Here is a 21,924-nt window from a genome sequence, read left to right as displayed (position 1 = left end):
TTACTTATACTAACGTTATGGTGCGAAAACCAAGAAAAGTGCTTATTTGGGTCCCTTTTTGGCCCCTAATTCCTAAACTGTTGGGACCTAAACTCCCAAAATCAATACCAACCTTCCTTTTGTAGTCATTAACATTGTGTTTAAATTTCATTGATTTCTATTTACTTAAACTAATGTTATTGTGCGAAAACCAAGAATAATGCTTATTTGGGCCCTTTTTTGGCCCCTAATTCCTAAACTGTTGAGACCAAAACTCCCAAAATCAATCCCAACCGTTCTTTTGTGGTCATAAACCTTGTGTCAAAATTTCATAGATTTCTATTAACTTAAACTAAAGTTATAGTGCGAAAACCAAGAAAATGCTTATTTGGGCCCTTTTTGGCCCCTAATTCCTAAAATGTTGGGACCAAAACTCCCAAAATCAATACCAACCTTCCTTTTGTGGTCATAAACCTTGTGTTAAAATTTCATAGATTTCCATTCACTTTTACTAAAGTTAGAGTGCGAAAACTAAAAGTATTCGGACGCCGGACGACGACGACGCAGACGACGACGATGACGCCGACGCCAACGTGATAGCAATATACGACGAAAATTTTTTCAAAATTTGCGGTCGTATAAAAAGGCTTCTAAAATATTAAGGAAAACATCTTTCCTTGTTGAAAATTGTTGTTTTCATTATTCAATAAAAAAAAAAGTTTCATCCCCTAGACCCCTACTGTCTCATATGCCCTTTATCAAATACGAGTATCTTGCTTAATCCTATTTGCCATTCTTTGATTAAAAAAATTATGTATTCAATTTAAAAAAAATACTGGTGAAATAATAGTTGTCATAAAAAATTCGAAGTTAATTTTCTTAACGACCTATTTTTCACTATTTATATGTGCAGAGATGGTTCTTTTAAATATGACTTGGAAATCAAATCCATCTTCTAACCAATAAAAAGGAGTTCTCAAGTATACAGATTTGCATATGATATTTCATGGTTAAAAGCTGAAGATATCATTTAGAATCTATGATCCACTAATAGACATTATCTTCAAATCATCTTTTTCAAAGGGGCATAACTGCAATGAAAATTTTCAATCATTTTTTTATTCACTTAATAAAATATATACTGCTGATGTTTCAAACTAATTTGATTAAAATCTAAAATAATATAAGAAAGTTTCATGGTAACAAATTTGAGTGAACAGTTCCATGGAACTGTAGAACATAGAATAAACTACTGAACATAAAAATTAATGAATTATTAAAAAGGAATGATTTATTGCAGATGCAGATAGGCAAAATGATGGAGAGATGTCTTCTGGCAACAATTATTTAATGTGGTATGATAACATTACAGGGAGATAACTCTGTAAAAAGCAGCTGAACATTTTAATAACTCTATATTGTTGAGGAAATATTAAACTACTCAATAATCAAATTAAAAACTGCTATATAACCAATGAAATTTTTTCAGATAAAGTGTGTGGTTCAAGTTTTTTTATTTTTTATATTTCTGTCAAAGGGGCAAAGTAAATTTTTTGTAATAAATTTAAGAAAATTAAACAAGCTAAATTAATTGTAGTAAAGGTGTTTGGTACCCCCTTAAAGTAAATAAAACCTGAGTTTTTATCTAAAAATGAATCAAATCCTCCACATAAATGCCATGTTCTCTTTTCCTAGTACTATGTTAAGTAGGGTTCAATGTACTTGTTGAACACAGTTGAATTTCTGTACCAGTGTACATGTTCTACACCAGGTATAACATGTGTATCTATTGCTCCTCTACCATCTAATTCCTTCAATCCAAATGTATCATTCAGAAAATACTGAAAAAAAACAAAGACAAAAATATACAATAATGATATTTACAAGTGATTCATATTTTAAGATGTACTTGATTATGACAATGTTAAATTAATGTGAACTAGCCATTTAGTATGTATGTATGTATGTACTGAGATTCCGCCAATTAAGACGCACCCCTTGATTGACTGCAAGGGTACAGCGGATCCATGTACACTCCCTAAGGATTAATGGAGATGTGTCCTTTACAATATTATCCCACCACCAGAACAATCCCCACCCAACACCGCCCAAGGGAGCGTGTAGGACACCGGGAAGTCTGTTATTATGGTGGAGGAAGCCGAAGTACTAGTAGAGAACCACCAGGCCACTTGGTGGAAACAGACAAACCAGAGAGATATCAGAAGATTGATCTCCAGGTCAAAGTAGGGGACAACTTTGACCAACCGAGGCCCCCTAAGTACCCATTCTAGTTTAAACTCCGGTCTGGGTACCAGAGATGTGTGTGAGAGGGTGAAAATTACCCTTCTGATGTACTGATATTTTTAGCACCCCGAGTGAGAATCGAACTCGGGACCTCCAGCACTGTAGCCATCGGTCATAACCACTAGACCACGAACTCACACTTAGTATGTTTTGTTATTCACAGGGACCTTTAAATTCTATCTAAAAGAAAAATATCAATCATTGAATAATTTGCCTGATTAAAAAAATTATCTACTAAATTAAATTAAATACATGTAGAGTGGGGTGCTCATTTTCACCATATCTTTCCATGTTTTCTACAGTTTATGTTCAGGTCTATATGTTTTTGAATAAAACTGATATTTCTATACGAAGATAACTTCAAATGCAAAATATTCTTAAGCTTGAAAACTTGTATGTTTGAAAATAATCATCTGCAAAAATTAGATTAAAGGGTGTTTGAAATTGCCTGATGTTTTGTCTATGGGGGACACATATTCGCCGTTTTTATACATCTACTTAAATCCAAATAACTGCAGCTTTAAACAATATTTTTCAAATCAGTTTCATTATAGACGGCAAAAGCAGACATTTCATAGGTGTACAAAACTAAAATTTAGGGTGATCAGTCAATGAATTACTAAGAAATACTTCTTTGAAATCAAGTTTTTCATTCAGGAAATTGGTGGAAAATCGTTGTCCATTTTTCGGTTTTATGCGGTAAGTGACGCAATTTTGTCGCAGTTTAAAAAAAAATCATATTTGTTATAAAAATTTAATTTACCGGCATATTTCTTTCATTTCAGCCATCCTTTGAAGTTTCCACACCTCAAAGTCATAAAACGGCGAAATTGTGTCCCCGGCAAATATGTGCACCCCACTCTATGATCAATACCAAGCAAATGAAATACACAGAGAAATTTTGAGAACAATAACCCAAATTGAGTTGGTATATTCCACTGATCTAAGATTACTACATTAAAGTCTGAATGCATAGACTATCACAAATCATCAATCAATCATATATATATGGAAGTGTTTAACGAACTTGACTGGCTTTTCAATCAATCATCACAAATGGAAGAGTTTAACGAACTTGACTGGCTTTTCAATCAATCATCACAAATGGAAGTGTTTAACGAACTTGACTGGCTTTTCAATCAATCATCACAAATGGAAGTGTTTAACGAACTTGACTGTCTTTTCAATCAATCATCACAAATGGAAGTGTTTAACGAACTTGACTGTCTTTTCAATCAATCATCACAAATGGAAGTGTTTAACGAACTTGACTGGCTTTTCAATCAATCATCACAAATGGAAGTGTTTAACAAACTTGACTGGCTTTTCAATCAATCATCACAAATGGAAGTGTTTAACGAACTTGACTGTCTTTTCAATCAATCATCACAAATGGAAGTGTTTAACAAACTTGACTGTCTTTTCAATCAATCATCACAAATGGAAGTGTTTAACGAACTTGACTGTCTTTTCAATCAATCATCACAAATGGAAGTGTTTAACAACCTTGACTGGCTATACAGCTCTCGCACGGTCGGTAAACAATCATTCAGAAGCAGCTCAGGATTTATATATCTGATAAAATTAAGCTGAACAGTGATCGGGAAGGACGTGCGCCCTGCGCCTATAGCGCATATTGACAAGAAATGGCGCATACAGTGACAAATGTAAGCGCCCATGTGGCGCAAGATATTTTTTCACTTCGTTCCGATACGTTTAGATATCGTCAAATAGATTTCTGATCATGTTCCGTGCAGCCAAGTGTGTGTGTACACAACTGTGTAATGTTCCTCCAATAATAGGAGCACCTATATATTTTTGGGACGTGTCAGGTGTTTTCCTATGATAATAGAACCATGCGGTTTAACGTCTCGTGTGTTTTCTTATGGTAATAATGGAACAAGCAATAGCCTTTCAAAAAGTGCTATATTCGACTCTTAGCTGATGAAAATGGAAAGAGCTCTCGCTTTGTAGATTAATTCATTTATTAGAATAGCCACGTGCATCAATCAAAAAATTTTACCACACACGTGAGGTCACAAGTTATGAACTTGTAGTATCGTTTAACGTTGTTATTTACTCCAGAAGGTTCGTCTATTTATAGATAAAAGTTACCTGTGTAAAATCTAATTGCTAAAATAGAGAAGACAAATCCGATACTCTACGGGATTGAAAGACAATTACTAGGTTTGGATTGTCCTAACCAATCAATAAATTTTGATTATTCACGTCTCGTAATATCTTCCAATCAGGTAGCAAGAAAAATTCACGCCCTAAGTGTCTATCGTTCAATTCTTAATATCGATTCCTAGGAGTCGATAACCATGCGGTCTAACTGATAACCCCAAAAACGTAATTAACCATCATTCATGATATAATGTTTTATAAACAACTTTAAAATTTGTGAAATTTGGCTAGTACCGACGAGATTTAACTCTAATAATAATCTCATTTGGTTTAGTTTGCTTTTATTTGGATTGAAAAACCCCAAAGCCTTTTTATGAATACAGTTTTTGTCTCCATAAAAGACGATAACTGTCCTTGTCATTTTTTGGTCTTTGGCTCATTTTGATATTTTGTAAGTAGACTTCAGCGAATTGTTGTTTTGTTCTATGAATTAATGGTACTCTCTACTGTTATTCTTGTCACCGTGATGAAGTTATAATAATACAAGAAGTGCAGAGGAAATGCCTGAAATGTCCCCTGATACGGAACGTCTGGAATAAGTATGGTATCGACTAAGACCCAAATTTAATGTACAAAAAAAAAACCATGAACATGAACAAGGCAACAGTACCAGTTTAAACGTTGTAAATAAAGGTTAACTTAAATATTATATTGCTCGATTTGGAAAACGTTATTGTATATTCATTGAAATTGAAATTACAAAATCACAGGAGCAACATTCATGATATTATTCGAAATCATAAAGGTATAAGTACCAACATCTCTTCAGTTGCGTAAATATACTGATACTTTTTCTTTTTTTACAGAAGTCAATTCAAATGGCCCATTATTTTTTTAAATGGCCCATTGAATTTATTTTTGAGGGGCCCTGGGCCCATAGTGAAAAAAACCTTCCAGATCACTGGCTGAAGGCTGATTGGTCACTATTCATACAAGAAACCAATCAAAATCCAGGATTTGTGAACAGTTTCTAGCCTGTAAGGAATTCAGGCCATCACAAGTAGTAGAGGTCTATAACAAGTAGGGACCTAATTATTCAGAATAAGATAACAACAGCTAGTGTTATAGAACTGACAAAAGTTTAAACACTTTGACCAAGAGGGGATAACTCTATGGAAAAATTTCATTTGGTATATAAAAGTATGCTAACACCCCGGGGGGTTTACTGTTTATCCTTTCGGGTATAACTGTGCCGACAGCACTTGCCAAATTATACCCTGTTCTAACCAGAAACCATTGAAAAACATGCCCTGTTCTAAACAGATATATCAAAAAACATACCCTGTTCTAAACAGATATATTAAAAAACATACTCTGTTCTAGACAAGCTCAGAAAATGTATACCCTGTTCTAGACCATATAAAATAGATGCGGTTTTACACCTGGGTTCTAGACTGCATCTTAAACAGTTAAATAAGCGATCCTGTTCTAGACAAATATTTTGTATAAAAAAGACACTGTTCTCAATGGCATGAAAAAGGAATCCTGTTCTAACCAGAAGAACATGAAAAAGGGACCCTATTCTAACCAACAGGGCATGAAAAAGCGACCTTGTTTTCTTGTTTTGAGGCACACTCTACCAATAAAAATATAGGAAGTAACATCCCCCACCCCCAGGCTGACACATGATATATTATAGAACATGAAAATTTGAACATGTTTAATATAGTTCATTGGTCCAGGTGTATCCCTATCACTTGTATACTTTTTTTTATTTTTTATTGATCTTTTTGGTGTTCAAACTACAGTGCATACATACATTCCATTTTTACAATACATAAGTGAATGACATGATTGATCATATCAAAAATATATTTAATTAAATAACTCCCCCCCCCCCCCACCCCTGTTCTGTGTGAAATTTTATATTGGAAATCTTGTAGTTTGCTTTCTATAGTACATTTAAAAGCTAGTGAATAAATATTGTTCCCCTTTTCGTCACTAATTTCTATGTTAAAACTTTCTTCCCATCTTTGTTGTGAAATAGAAAAAACACTACCCCGATCGATAAAAAGTGAATATACATCTTTAGCGAATAATTTACTGATAGGCATTTTTTTATTTTCATGCTCAAAAACGAATCCAAATGAGTTGCTGTTAGGTGACATGTGTTGTTGTAATCAAAAATCTTTCCAGTCATGTGGTATAGCAAGTTTAATAGATACAATGTCTACAAAAGTAACATTCAGGTTATATTTTTTGTTAATAGCATCATGAGACAAAAATTCGCCTTTATCATACAATATTATTGATGAACCTTATGCCTTTCATGTACCAAGATCTGTAAAAAATACTTGTTCGGTCAACTTTGATAAACAGATTGAACAAAATAAATTCTTTTCTATCATGAAATGCATTTAACGGGATGAAAATACCCTTGAAACGTTTCCAAGCAGATAACACTTCTATATAAAAGAGTGGTGCTTTTAAATTTAAAAACTCAAATTCACATCTGCTCATAAATAAATCCTCTAAATCAAAAAGAGAGAAGAATGCTTTGAAAACATATTTCCATTTAAAGTCATGTTCTGACAAAAATCTTTTTGCCCATATAATACGAAAGGATAACAGCTGTATTTCAAAATTTGGGGCTTTCAGTCCCCCCTCGCTAGGAGTCTTTTGAATAACTTCCGATTTAAATTTGGGAGTACTACCATTCCATAAAAAACTATTTTAAAATGTCACGTTGTATTTTAATAACATAAGATTTTGGTACATGTGTAGATGAAATGACATAAATAAGCTTCGATATTGCAAGTGATTTAAGAATTATGATTTTACCGATCTAGGAAAGGAAAGGCTCCACATTTTAATTATTGATTCCATTTTTTCTATTCATGTATCTAAATTAGAACAAACCATTTCTTCAAAAGCGCTAAATGTTAAACATAAGGTTTTAAAACTATCTATCCATTTAATAGGAAGGGAACCTTCTTTGTTAAATGTATTTCTTCCAATCCATGTTGCTTTGGTTTTAGAAAAATTTACTTTTAACCTTGAACACTTCTCAAAATCATTAAAAGAATCTAATAAAATTTGTGCAGAAAATACATCTTTCAAATAACAAGTAGTATCACCAGCCAACTGTGAAATTTTGATTTCAGTATCCCCAATTTTTATACCAGATATTTGATTGTATACATGTTTCTACATGTTGTAATAATAAATAATTTACTACGAAATTCACTCTGTACTACTACATGTATTTAAGCTTCATTTCTAATTTCTTAATTTTTGTAACTAACCTCCTGATTTCTCATTTCTTTAATTTTTTCATTTCCATCATAAAATCCAAAATGGCTGAAATGAAAAGCATTTTTATGACAGGTCAGTAAAAACTAAAAACGTTTATCCCAAAATGAAAGCAACTGATCTGTTTCAATAAAAAACGTGAAATAAGTAAAACAAAACAGACACAAATATACTGATTCTCTGGATCTGCCTATGATGATGTTGACCATGATTGAGTGGGCAGGGCCAAAAAATCTGGATGATAATGAAATGAGCTAATGCTAATACAAATTTATACAAAACAGATCTTATTAAAACTTTAACAAGTTGTTGAAGGTGTTAAGCCAATACAGAAACATCTAAAAAGTACAACATGACTAACCAACACCCGCACAAAATAATCGTCGCAAAGTATTGTAACCTTTGAAATTGTTGTCACGCACTAAAACCCCCATGCGCACTTTCAAAAGTTGGCAGGCATGACACAGTCACATTTTCATGTCAGGTGCACCACAAAATCAGGATCAAAACCTCTTTAAGAGATCACAACTTGATGAAAAAATTTTGTATGTTTTTAGTTGATGTGATTTGCATTTAGTTTAAAGTTGATGTGACTAGTATGACCACAACTTCATGATTAACTACCTACAACCAAAACTTTGACCTGATAAGGGTAAGACAAACCGATAATAAAATTGAGAATGGAAATGGGGAACGTGCCAAAGAGACAACAACCCGACCACAGAGCAGACAACAGCAGAAGGTCACCAACAGGTCTTCAAGACTAACAGACTGATAAAGAAAGACCATGGTGGACATAAAGACCAGAGAATATAATGTCTCCTACTGTTATAGGTGAGGAATAAAAGTATACAAAGAAAGTACAAAAATGTTGTTATTATTTAAATTTATCTGCATCTTTTGAATAAAGATGTGGATTTTCAAGCTACATGTATTATCAACTTTCCAGACAAAGTGTTTATTCTACACTTTCAGTATGGTAAAATTTTCTCATCTATTAGGTCTTAAATCTTTTTAAACTTTACTCAGGATGTTTAACATAAAATATTATACAACTTGATTATAACAAACCAAATGACATTAAAATAAAAAACCTCAACATCTGTGACTACAAAAATGGTTCATTATTTGAACTTATAAACAGCAGGTCAATAGGTACTTTTATCAACAGTCCTGAGTATGATCATAGTTATATGTATTGTTAAATTAGTGTTTAGAACCTGCTGTTTGTTTCAGTACATACACACTACATGCATGATTTCATTGCCTTTTGTAATCAGAATTCATACTGATATATTTAATATAAAAATAAGGAGATGCAGTAATGAGACAATTATCCTCCAAATATCAAATGAAGTGGATGTAAAGAATTAAAGGCAATACATACAATCTTCAACAATGACAATGTTATTAACTGCATTCTGTAATTCCATGATGTGAAAAGATTCATCTTATTTTTACTAATGATTTGGTCATGAAAATATTCAACTTTCCCTTGACCTATAAACAATAAAAGTTCTTTATGCTGGGGTCTATTGATATTTAAATGGAAATAAGGTCCAGTAAAAATGTACTAGCACTTGAGCGAACTAAATATTTCAGAATTTCTGTTGTGACAATGTCTGACAAATCTTTTAAATATCTGTATGTGATGGCACCCACCAATTTGACTAATAAATATGGATAGAATTGAGAAGGAAAACAGGAAATATGTCAATTAGACAACAAAATGACCAAAGAGCAGATAGCCTATTGGAATAACTTCTTGCTATTTTCATAAAAGGGAGAATTATTCTTCGGCAAAAATAAAGGCTATATCTGATTAGTTATCAAAGGTACCAGGCTTATAATTTAAAACACAAGATCACAAGATGTACATTTCGTCTACATTATTCTTCATGTTTTTCTAAAGTAAAAAAGTAGCTGTGATTAAAACCATTGTCCATTTTTTCCCTATTTTAATTACATTGACCATAACCTTTGACATTTCTATCCAAAAATCAATAGGCTACTTCTCCTCCCCTATTTATTTCATCTGCATATAAAGTTCATTTCTAATAAAGCAACGGAAAATCTGGTTGCCATCCTGAAACCATTGAAATTATTTCTATTTTTGTAACAGTGTTCTTTATATTTGACCTCAAAATCTCCAGACTTCTTTCCTTTCCCTATATAAATCTTTCATCTGTATTAGTTTCATTCCAATGAAGTAGGGAATACTCAAGTTATTATTCAGTAACTTTTGGACACACTGATGGACAGAAGCAAGGACGGAAAGACAAAAGACAGAAAACCTCCTCACACTACCCAAATATTCTGAAGAAGAAAATATTTTACTGCTATGGCTTAATGAAAATTGTCATATTTGCTATGCCCTTTCGTTGATTTTTATAGATCTGTTTCAATAAAAAATATATTAAAATAGAACCAAATCTTCACAAGACCTACTTTTCTGTCGGACTTGTATAAACCACAACAGCTGGTTCTAACACACACATGGTACAAGATATTTTTACTCATTAACATTAGAACGTTTATATATTTAAGATCTAGTTAATGTACAATGACACGTTATGTTTTAAGGTGTTCAATCAGTTTTACATACATTATTTTATGAAGAATACAATAACTATACAAACCTGGACTGCCAAGGGGTAATAACTCCATCATCAGGACCTCCTATCAAAACAAGCTTCTTCAAACGTACAAAGTTATTTCTGTAGTCTAAAAACAAATATTTTATTGATTTTAAAGTTACTTTTCTAACACCGTTATGCTAACATGTGACTCATCAGCCTTAGTTTACATAAAATTCTTACACATATAAGTAAGTTGTATATTGATTATATGGTAAAATTTGGTCATGATTGCATGTGACACATCAGCTTTTGGGGGTAAACCAAAATTACACATATCATAAAAGTAGTGTTCGTTAAAAAATAATAAAGTTGTGGCTTACTAAAAACTGGCTTACTTGACCTCAAAGGCAATGGATATAGATCATCATGATGTGAACAAATTTATACTATTCATCAAAAGCTGATTACACATATTGGTGCATGTACTGTCTTTTGAAAATTTTGATAACAAATGACTAAGTTCCCAAGTTCAAAGGAATAATAATAAATTCCTTACACAATTCCATCATACTAGGTGCACAACTTCAACATGTTTGCAATCTTTCTGTTAAATTTCAAGGACATAGGTTAAAAACTGTACAAGGAGAATAAGTAAAAAAAACAGAAACATCCTTCATAATTAAAATTTGTATAAAAAGAGAATTAATTACAGTTATTTTGCACATTACTGTAAAATAGGTTATTTGGCAAACCCTTATGATCTTACAATAAATGATTACATCCAACAAACTGAAAGGTTTTCTGATCAAATGTACTACTGATACAAATGTATTACACAAAAAGAGGCCATAACTCTGAAAAAACTGCAATGGATTAGACAAGTTTGATTCTAAGAGATAACATGAAGGCATTTTCTTTTTTACTGTAAGTCACTAAAAGATAGACTTAGAGCTCCAGATAAGCTGCGTATTTGCGTGATCACGAAATGAAAATAATTGAAAACCCAATGCAATTGCCCATTGCAGAGTTCTATAACCCAATTCATGCAAAGAAAAACACAATAATTTGTCAAAACCATGAGTTCTTAATGCTCTTAGTCGCTATTGTGTGGGTTATTTACCCTTATCTATTACATAGTCGTCACATAAATCTATTTTTGTAATATCAAAAATAGGAAATGTCCTTTCGTTCTAAAAATAGATCGTTTGTAAGGGTCCCTATTGAAATGTTCCGGTACACATGGTGAGGAAAACATTTCGATCTTCTCTGTCTTTATCCAATTAGTGTTAGCCATGTCGTCATAATTCTTTTCGTACTTTTCTGGATTTAACATAACACTTAGCAATGAATTAAAACGAAAGTAAACTTCTGGTAAAAATATTGAATAGAAGCATGTTTTAGTTTTCTTTTGAGAGGATTATGATGATAACAAGACTCAGCTAGTGTTGTCAGGAACGGTCCCTTGAACGCACAGGGTCGTGCAATGGGGCATCCAGGCGTATTTGCGTGCCTTAACGATAACAGATTTAGAACTCTTCAAAACTAAATCAGTTGGAACACGAGTCCAAATCACTTATATGAAGTCAATATCGGATTCCAAAAGTTCTAATAAGGGACAAGTAAATCCAGATTTATGTAAACAAAGTTAGACAAAAACATTGTTTATTTTTAGTGCGAGAGTATATAAAGTATATATTTCATTTTGGTTGATGAGTGAACACATGCATTCAATATCATGTTAATGAAAAAAACAATACATTAAGGAGCTTGGTGGTGAAAAACCCAATATGATATTTGCTTGAGGGGTGACTTTGAATTGATAATGCAATTGAAAAACTAAATAAATAATTAATAAAAAATGGAGGGGTAAAAACCACAATTTGTGATTTCTTATCTGCTCTGATGGACTAGGCGTTTTTTGTACATTACTGTTGACACTGACAGCAGCAGTTGCAAGCAAGACATAGTGGAACCATTTACAAATTTGTTTCCAAAGTCTATTTTAGTTTTTGCATGATATACAAAACTTAAGTAAAATAGATCATTCAAGGGCAGGAAGCAAGTTCTAAATATATACCCAAAAGATGACCGTGAGGTCAAGTTTGGTTCCAATTGGCCTTGGTAGTTTCAAGGATTTTTTTATTTAAAAAGTTGAAGTGAGAAAAACTTTGGGTAAGGTGAGCTTAAAAGCATAACTGGTTGTTGGTAGTTAAACATTACAACTCTTGCGGTTTCATTCCCAAATATACTCCACAAGTTTTATTACTTACTTGAATTCTGTCCACTATCTAGCTTGTATAGGTAAGATGAAAACTCATGATACAAATCTGTATGGTGGGGATCTGTAATACATACAAATATTTAAAAAAAAAAAAAAAAAAAAGGTTTTATATTTTACCCAAGTATAATCTTGGTATCTATAAATACATGTGAATGTTTAAAAAAAAATAATGTTAGACTGAGCATCATAACATTAACACTAGATTTAAGTCTTTTTCTTTTGCCTTCAATTTCTCTTTTTATATAACAAACAACCCACATCAAGAAGATTTGGTATTGATACATTATAATATATATGAAAGAAAAAACAGCAAGGTGTACAATCTATCAAAAATAAAGTGATGAAGTATGACTGCAAATGAGACACCCATCCACATAAACAAAAGGAAGTGGATGTAAGCAACTTCTTAAGCTTACTCTAAATTACTTCATATTTTAGTGGAAGGGTATATAAACTGAGTTACTAGACCATTAAGCCTATTATAGCTGACTATGCGGTATGGGCTTTGCTCATTGTTGAAGGCCGTACGGTGACCTATAGTTGTTAATGTCTGTGTCATTTTGGTCTTTTGTGGATAGTTCAAGTTGTCTCATTGGCAATCATACCACATCTTCTTTTTTATATTTACTAGACCATTAACATAAGAATTATTGATTTAGATGAACATACACTAAATACTATCATTTAAATTTTAATGATAATATTTAGTCTTACTGTTGTTATATGAAACAAAGCATAGCTCAGACTTATAGATAGATAGATAGATAAATATACCTCTCCAGTAATTAGCTACAGACCATTTCTGTCCATTCTTTGTGTAAAAGTATCTGTAATATCAAGAAAAGAGGGATAACTCTTACAATTTTATGACAAATCTAATGAATACAGTATTATTCCATCTTTCAGAAATATCTTTTCAAACTTTTTAAATTATTAAAATGTTACAAAGAAATAAACATTGTTCTGACAGGTAGAACTGAAATATACACACAGCTGGTAAATGAGGTAAGCAATGCACATAAGATTAGAATTACACTCGTTTTTCAAGACAATTTCTTTTTGAGGATAATTATTAAATGAAAGAGTAATTGAGAAATAGAACATGAGACTGCAGCAAATTTCAATTCAATCTTTTAAAACTCATTTGCCTATTATCTTCTTTATTAAATTGAAGAAATAGCAATTAAACCAGAACTTGATCAGTGACACTTATCAAATGGTTAAACAAGTGGTCAAAGCCAAATATTAGAGAAGAACCTTCAAAGCTACAAAGGATGGAGCAAGAATGTATTGACTATTATTTCACTTTTCCACTCACCAGACAGTAATCATCTATTAAACTCATATGATAGAAAAAAGTTCCATAGCTTTAATATTTACCTATGAAAACATGTTTAACCCCACACGCCCCAGTCCATTAAGAACATTGCTGAATATAATCCCAGTCAGTTATCTCATGTTGTTGTCTCTTTGACACATTCCCCATTTCCATTCTCATGTTTATTTGTAAATTTATAGACATTTTCATTCTCCCCATACTTACACATCTTATATGTCAAAAACTTACTTATAAATAGTTTCCTTGAGGTAGTATGGAAAAAAATCCTTGAGGTAGTCGGTGTCTAAAAATAAATGACAAAATACCAAAAATTCAACTTATATTTACTGTATTTGATAAGAATAAAGATTTTCATTTAATATTTATTCATTTAAAATTTTGTAACTGTTAATCAGCATAAAGTTATGATTTTAATATCTGTTTCTTATCTTAAGCAAAACACAAGCTACTTGCTATTCCAGTGATAACAAGGGTCAAAGATGTGTACTGGTAATTCAAATAATTCAGTCAAGTAAGTATTCATGCTTTACAAAACAAATGGACAATTAGTTTAAACACACGGTAAACAAGAAGTTGTTGAGTGATGAATCTGAAAACACATTACACAGTATAGCTGACTTAAATGAACCCAGAACCCAAATTTCAGAAATCCTTGTAATGCAGTTCCTGAGAAAAATGTGATGAAAATGACTTTTTTGTTCAACTTTGATGTCATGTGTTAAATGATGAAGTATTCCATAAAAAGGAAGCTTTTGAGTGATGAATCTGAAAAGGCATCACATGTTAGAGCTGACTTATTTCAAGCCTGAAACCAAATTTCAGAAATCTGTGAAATGTAGTTCCTGAGAAAGACATGAAAGATGCAACAAAAAATATTCATGGGACGAGTCCGTACTGATGGATGGGATGGATGGACTGACAAACAGACAGACAAGAAGTAAAACCATACCTGTCAACCTGTGACGATGAAAATGCAGGTCATGACCTGCATTGAAGAATCAAATCTCAGGTCATAACGCGTACGAAGTTTTTCGAGCTGAATTTCAGTATTTATGGTACATTTTCTTACAATGTATATCAAAGATACCAAAACATCAATGCATGTTCACTTGGTTCAGTCATTTTAAATCTTATTAATTTTTGTTTCATTGCACTCATAAATTTTTATAAATATGTGTAACTCAGTCTTGTATCCTTTACTTTTTGGTATCATCATCCTCTACCATTTTTAAAATATCTAATGTAATTTTAGAAAGTGTAAGGTTATTAGCTTTGTTGCCTTTCAATCAAATCTTAACCTATTTCATAGGGAAATTAGAGTATGATAAAATATAGTAATACAGTAAAAGGGAGTACAAATGTAAAAAATAATTTTCAACTTTTTTTTAAATATTGTATAAAGGTATAAAAATATTGAAAAGTTATTTTTCAATATGTATTTGAATTTTATATTTTTAATGATTTAATCTTTTTCACCCATAAAACGTAAATATAAGGAATAACTTTGAATGGTGACAAATAAGGGGAAGTAACTAGTTGAAATATATGGGAAGGTCTATTAACAGGACAGATAAAACCAGGACAGTTATTTTCGATACGTTTTTATCTGTAACTTTTGTTTTACTCAACATATTGTTAAAATTTAAATTGCATAATAAAGAACATGATATTTACTTATATTATTTGCAAAAAATATAAAAATAAATAATAACTGAGTTAAAAAAAATCTGCCAGGACAGTTTAATTTTATGAAAAAAATGGCTGAAATTGCCGAGAAAAGTTTACTTATAATTGAAATATCTCGTATTTATTTTTTTAAAAATTAACAAAACTGCTCCAGAATTTTGTTTCAAATCCAATTGCTGTCCAGATATTTATTTTTTACAACAACAGGGCCAAATAGTTCTCCTATCTTAAACAAAGGATCTCTGCCTAAGCCAGTTTACTTTTTATCCCTCCTTGAATTTTTATTTTCATTAATTCTTACCTGAAGAATTTGGTTGTAATTTAAAAGTACTACTGTTACCATGGATTACATGGGTTTGTCCACTTATACACATCTGTCTGTACTTTTTGAATCGAAAATCGGAAATACCATATATTTCTCTGAGAAAAAAAAAGAAATGTTTATAAATACTGTTTATAATACTTATATACTAGTACTCACTTTTGCCCCTAATTCATACACAGTTTGGGCCATAACCCCAAAAATCAATCCCAACCTTCCTTTTCTGGTATAATTTAAAACCTTGTGTTACAATTTCAGAAAGGATTCTTTCACTTTCACACAAGTTATTGTCCAGAAACTAAAACTAGAGGCTCCAAAGAGCCTGTGCCGCTCACAATGGTATATGTGCATATTAAACAAAGGACACAGATGGATTTATGACAATATTGGGTTTTGGTGATGGTGATGTGTTTGTAGATCTTAATGTTACTAAACATTCTTGCTACTTACAATTTCCTCTATCTATATAAACTTGGCCCTTTAGATACAGAGAAAAGTATTTACAATAAGTTACCAAATTAATGCAAATTGTTAAAAATTTACTATAAAGGGCAATAACTCTTTAAGACTTATTATAAGATCAAACTATCCTGGACATTATTGCAACCTTCTTTTTTGTGGTTTCAAACATTAACTTGAAATTTCTTTGATATCAATTCACTTAAAGTTATTGTCTCTGGAAACTATAAAAATGAATGTTGCATCAATTACAATTTCATTTAACTACCAAAAAAACCCATTTTTTTGAAAAAGAAATGTCTTTGTAAATAATAATTATTTGATTAAAATACAATGTATGAACAAAATAATTTTAGCAGTAAAAGTAATTTACCTCCAGTTTTTTTCACATACTACTTTTCCACATATAAAAAAGCTATTCTTGAATTTCATCACCACTTTGCCTTCTGAAACTTCATTAGAAACGGTAGAATGCATATTCAGATACTGTACTATCCAGTTAGCTTGTGACACACTGTCTGCTGGGTAACTCCCTTTTGCAGTTCTGATATCATGCCTAAATTATAAATTGGAATTTTAAATATTATGCAAATTCAAGCCTTATTTCATCCCCAGTACTTTCTTAATTGATATACATTGAACAATTCAATTCAAGATATTTATGCAAATTTTGATATATCTTATCACCATGCAAAGTTTAAAAAATAATAATCCCGCCTGAGTTAACAATTGAAATATCAAATAACATGCATAATCAATTCTTATTACATCTTTAGTACTTTCTTATAAGAATATTTGAGTAATTCAAAAATCTTGATATATAAATTTCAAACTTTTTTCTTTAAAATTAAAAAATAATCATATATCTTCATAGCTAAGAATAGTTTGTATAAACTTACTTTGACAATTTCAAAGAGCACATATTTGAGCAACAAAAATTGTCCTCATCTGAAATAAAATACATAGGTAATTTTTTTTTATCAAAGTGCCACCATTCATTGCAATATGTTATAATTTTTTTTAAAAACATACATGTAAGGTCATAATTAATCAACATAAATTGTAGATATATAGCCCATTAATTGTCTACATGTATGGCCATACATGAACATGTAACCCATGTCATGATACAAAGATTGTTCTGCTTACATAAATTACAGAATCTAATTATACATTACTGAACATAAGACAATTGTAATAAACCATTTACATTATAAAGTGTTATCTTTGAGCACAAATATCCTTTGACTGATGCACTTGATTTTTCTTTAAAGCATGCGATCACATGGCATATTACAAATTTTGAAAACCAAATTGATAAAAACAAATAGCACCTTCACTATTACTGCTTGTGTTTAGAATATGTCTTACCATAACATTCTTCATCTGATGATAAGTTTGCATCAGGGAAAAAAATACCATTTTCATCAGGGTAATAAATAGCATTTTCATCAGGGAAAAAAATACCATCTTCCAATTCATTATCGTGGGGGAAATAAGAATCTTCATCTGGGAAGATTATTTTTTCCTTGTCTTCTTCCATAGTGTTTCTGTAAAGCAAACCAGAATTTTAGTAAGTAATACTGTTTTTTTTTCCATATCTTACAATACAACACATTCTTATAATGCACATGTATTTCTATTATGTTCCAGACCCAAGCAGGATATAATTAAGGTACATGTCAGAGGCGGATTTAGGGGGGGGGGGGGGCCCAGGGCCCCTTTTTTTGGAAAAAAATTTGGTTGCTTATATAGGGAATCACTGAAGCGTGACTGAAGCGGGCCTCCTCTTAGAGCAGTCAGTGGGCCCCCACTTATGAAAAATTCTAGATCCGCCACTGTATTAAAGGCAAATCTAAAGGTTTGCGTTGCTGTGGTGCAATTAAAAGATATGCATTATCTGATACAAATTAAAAATCAATTCTATTATTGACAACTGTTAATCAAGCATTTCCAACAATTTAAGAAAATTTAACAATATTCATTACCACTATAAATAACAAATACACACGTTAGGATGTATATGTAGATTATTGCACTTATTAAAATAAATAACTCCTTTTTCAGTATAAGTTAATAGAAATCTATAAAATTTGAACAAATGGTTTATGACCATAAAAGAGCGGTTTTGGGTGGGTTTTGGGGAGGTTTTTTTCAAACAGTTTAGGAATAAGGGGTTAAAAAGGGCCCAAATAAGCATTTTTATTGGTTTTCGCACCATAACTTTAGTATAAGTAAATAGAAATATATGACATTTAAACACAATGTTTATAATAACCACAAAAGAAAGGTTGGGATTGATTTTAGGAGTTTTGATTACAACAGTTTTGGACTTAGTGGCCAAGAGGGTCCTAATTAAACTATGTTTTTAGATTTCATCAAGAATTGAATTATTGGGGTTCCTTGATATGCGGAATCTATCCGTGTATTTAAAAACTTAATATTTGGTACCGTTTTCAAATTGGTCTACATTAAGGTCTCAAATTTAATTTGATTTTAACCAAAATTGAATTCTTGGGGTTCTTTGGTATGCTGAATATCATCATGTATACTTAGATTTTTTATTATGAGTGAGGTTTTCAAGTTAGTCCAAATCGAGGTAATTATCAGATTTCTTCAAAAATTGAATTCTTGAAGTTCTATGATATGCTGAATCTGACCATGTATTTTGATTTTGGATATTGGACCATAATAGGTAAATGTCCAATTTACAAGTTTTTAAGTTTAAGATCTTAGAACACATTCATTCTCTGTCAGAAACCTATATTGTTTCAATTATTTGATCACAATCCAAATTCAGAGCTGTATCAAGCTTGAATTTTGTGTCCATACTTGCCCCAACTGTTTAGGGTTCAACGTCTGCGGTCGTATAAAGCTGCGCCCTGGGGAGCACCTCGTTTTATAAAAATTCAACAAACCATATTAATTAAAGTCTTGTGGTATGGTAAAACCTTAACATGTTATCTGTTGAAGCTTTGAATCCATTAATTTGTAAAGACCATTTTACTGATATCAATTTATTTCCTAAAAATGTAAAATAAGACAGACCTGTATAAGGGAAAATAAGGGAATTTTTTTTTTAAATATACTGTTATCATCAATTGGTTTTAAGTAATATAAGGATGACAACTATACGAATATTTTAATGAAATACATTATGTTGTAAGGTTCCAATTGAGGCTGTTATCAGTGGTATTTAGCATATTGTTTTTGCTGAAGCTTTTTCTGTTCTTCAATTGCATTATATATGTGTTAACAAACTGTTTCCTTTGTAATATGTATATGGTTCTTTTTTATTGATACTAAACACTTTTTTTAAACATTTAAAAAAATGTTTTAATAACTTTCCTAACTAAGCTTAAAATGTGAATAAAACTGTAGTACAATTTTATGTATACAAGATTTATTTTTTACAAATAATATATTTTGTGGGACCACTAAGCTTAACTGCCTGCTTTCCACCAGCCTGTATAAGTGAATGCCTAGGATGGGAATCGAACCCACTAACACCAACTCTGCTGTCTATTTTATAAATGAACAAATATATGCATCCTGAAATCCTGCATTTTCTCAGATTAAAATATATATACATATATGTCATACTTGAAAAGTTGATTTTTGGTTATTAAAATGTATACTGGGATTGTAGTCTTGTGTGCTCATGTGTGCTCAGTTACAAGTGTAGGTTTAAATTTGCATAGGGAATTTTTTAGATTGTAAAGGAATGCACACTTTTAACAGCTTAACATATGGTAGATGCATATACGTTTTTTTATAGTATTGTTCAAAGTATTGGTTAAAATATATATCAAATCCGCAACAAATTAAATGGTTACGTAAGTTTTAACAATAATGTTAAAAAGTACTAATTCTAAATGAAGCTGAACTTTTTGTATTATCTTGAAGTCAAATTAAGTTTTTATTGTAAACATGATATTTTTTTTTTAATTGATGTACTTTTAAAATTCTGATACAAATCATTATTTGGAATGATTCAACCATAATTTCAGACAAATTTTCAATAAATTATTTCTCATGGAATTTTAAAAAAACTCTAAACATTTAGAACATTTGAATAAATTTTTTTGGTGTGAAATTTTAACTTTTGCAGTTGAATTTGTAATATAAGATCCCAATCCCAAAATATCAGAAATGTTCTTGCTAGTGAGGTTGTTTTTGTGGTTTCAACAAAAATAGTCTTCGGCTGTTGTCTGCTCTATGGTCGGGTTGTTGTCGCTTTGACACATTCACCATTTCCTTTCTCAATTTTGATTAATGAAACACTGCAAAACTATACCAAAGATATGAATCTGTAAACTAGTTATCTTAGCAATATATGAATTTAGTTTTTTTATTTAGTCATATGTTTGAATGTACAGTAGCATTAATTTAAAGTATTTGTAGATATGAAAAAGATTGGAAATATAACCAGTTTATGAATGAAGCAAAAGGCACAATTTTATTTTATTTTATTTATAATTACACAAGAATGTAAGTGGTTACTTAATTATTTTTTTTTAAATGGTTACTATAAAATATTAACTGTTACTTTATGTTATTAATAGTGTATTTTTTATTTATGTATCATCTCTAGTGCTGTAGATAGCATTTCTTTTATAAAAAAAATGTATATCAAATAAGAAATTATAAACTGTAAAACAAAAAATGTCAGTGTAGTTATTGTACCAATAATGAAGTTTCACAATATTTTCTTTCAGTTATTTATGGATAATATAGATTAAAAAAAAGCTGTACTGTTTTCTGAGCATGTAAAACATTATATTATCTATGTGAAATAAAACACAGGATTAAAAAATACCATGCTAGTAAAAATTACTACAGTTTGTAACCCAATAAAATTTGGTATGTAGACAAACATATTTGTTTTATTCTGTCTAGCCTATATTCCTATTACACTTTAAATAACAAATCTACAGATTTCATTGAAGTGCTTAAGGCTTGATCAATTTCTTCGACCCTGATAGGCAAACAAAGTAAAATTATCATTGTTATTTATGACTTCGATTAATCAATTATCTCTGATTCTATAAAAATATGCATGTTAGACTGGAAAATTGTAATTTGTCACCATACATAAATGTGTAGTCTACAGACCACAATTCCCTGTATACATGTCTCACTTAATGGTAATCAAAGTAAGAAAAATAGCATTAGAATATGCCATTTATTGTAAAAGTTAGAACATTGACATAGTTTTATAATATCAAATTGTTGGCATTAGCTTTCAAATCAGAATCGGTATGTTGGTTAAGTATACAATTCACTCTGTGACCAATGATTTCTGATTCTCTAGAGGCATTCATCAGTAGTTTCTTACATTTCTTGGTTTACTGGTTTGTTTTCGTGTGCATTCAATATCTTAGGAAATGTAGTTGGTGCTATCTTAGTGGACTAATACTAAAAGACAGTTGATTATAAAACAGCATTTAAATGTGTAAGCCATCATGAAGAAAAGCTATGTTTGAATAGTTGTGAAATCAGAATCACAATATTTTGGAATGCTAGAATCTGGATA

General features: G+C 31.0%; 2 protein-coding genes across 2 annotated transcripts in view; both read right to left on the bottom strand.

The window, feature by feature from the left end:
• Positions 1 to 1,540: 1,540 nt before the first annotated feature.
• Positions 1,541 to 21,924, bottom strand: part of LOC139513058 (lysosomal thioesterase PPT2-A-like) — a 28,056-nt gene continuing 7,672 nt past the window's right edge. Inside the window, exons 4-9 of the mRNA XM_071301171.1 lie at positions 14,150 to 14,204; positions 13,357 to 13,409; positions 12,572 to 12,643; positions 10,362 to 10,446; positions 7,716 to 7,770; positions 1,541 to 1,820 (exon numbers count right to left, since the gene is read on the bottom strand). Coding sequence (XP_071157272.1) covers positions 1,677 to 1,820; positions 7,716 to 7,770; positions 10,362 to 10,446; positions 12,572 to 12,643; positions 13,357 to 13,409; positions 14,150 to 14,204 — 464 coding nt within the window. The 3' untranslated portion in view covers positions 1,541 to 1,676. The remainder of the gene's footprint in view (positions 1,821 to 7,715; positions 7,771 to 10,361; positions 10,447 to 12,571; positions 12,644 to 13,356; positions 13,410 to 14,149; positions 14,205 to 21,924) is intronic.
• Positions 15,118 to 18,074, bottom strand: LOC139510379 (uncharacterized). Its single transcript, XM_071296961.1, has 5 exons — positions 17,760 to 18,074; positions 17,288 to 17,336; positions 16,762 to 16,944; positions 15,909 to 16,027; positions 15,118 to 15,200 (listed from the first exon to the last, which is right to left on the bottom strand). The coding sequence occupies exons 1-5, from the start codon at positions 17,929 to 17,931 to the stop codon at positions 15,118 to 15,120; spliced, it is 606 nt and encodes a 201-aa protein (XP_071153062.1). The 5' UTR covers positions 17,932 to 18,074.

The sequence above is a fragment of the Mytilus edulis genome, chromosome 2 (assembly GCF_963676685.1).
Source record: "Mytilus edulis chromosome 2, xbMytEdul2.2, whole genome shotgun sequence".
Taxonomy (NCBI): Eukaryota; Metazoa; Mollusca; class Bivalvia; order Mytilida; family Mytilidae; genus Mytilus; species Mytilus edulis.
The sequence above is the reverse complement of the archived record's forward strand: the minus strand, read 5'-3'. Positions and strand labels throughout refer to the sequence as shown.

What these genes read in the sequence shown, in the direction of transcription:
- LOC139510379 (XM_071296961.1), bottom strand. Translation starts at nt 17,931, where the DNA reads ATGGAAGAAGACAAGGAAAAAATAATCTTCCCAGATGAAGATTCTTAT. An exon ending in ATCAGATGAAGAATGTTATG is followed by an intron (nt 17,337 to 17,759) that starts GTAAGACATATT and finishes ATTTTATTTCAG; the next exon opens with ATGAGGACAATTTTTGTTGC. An exon ending in ATTACAACCAAATTCTTCAG is followed by an intron (nt 15,201 to 15,908) that starts GTAAGAATTAAT and finishes TTTGATTGAAAG; the next exon opens with GCAACAAAGCTAATAACCTT.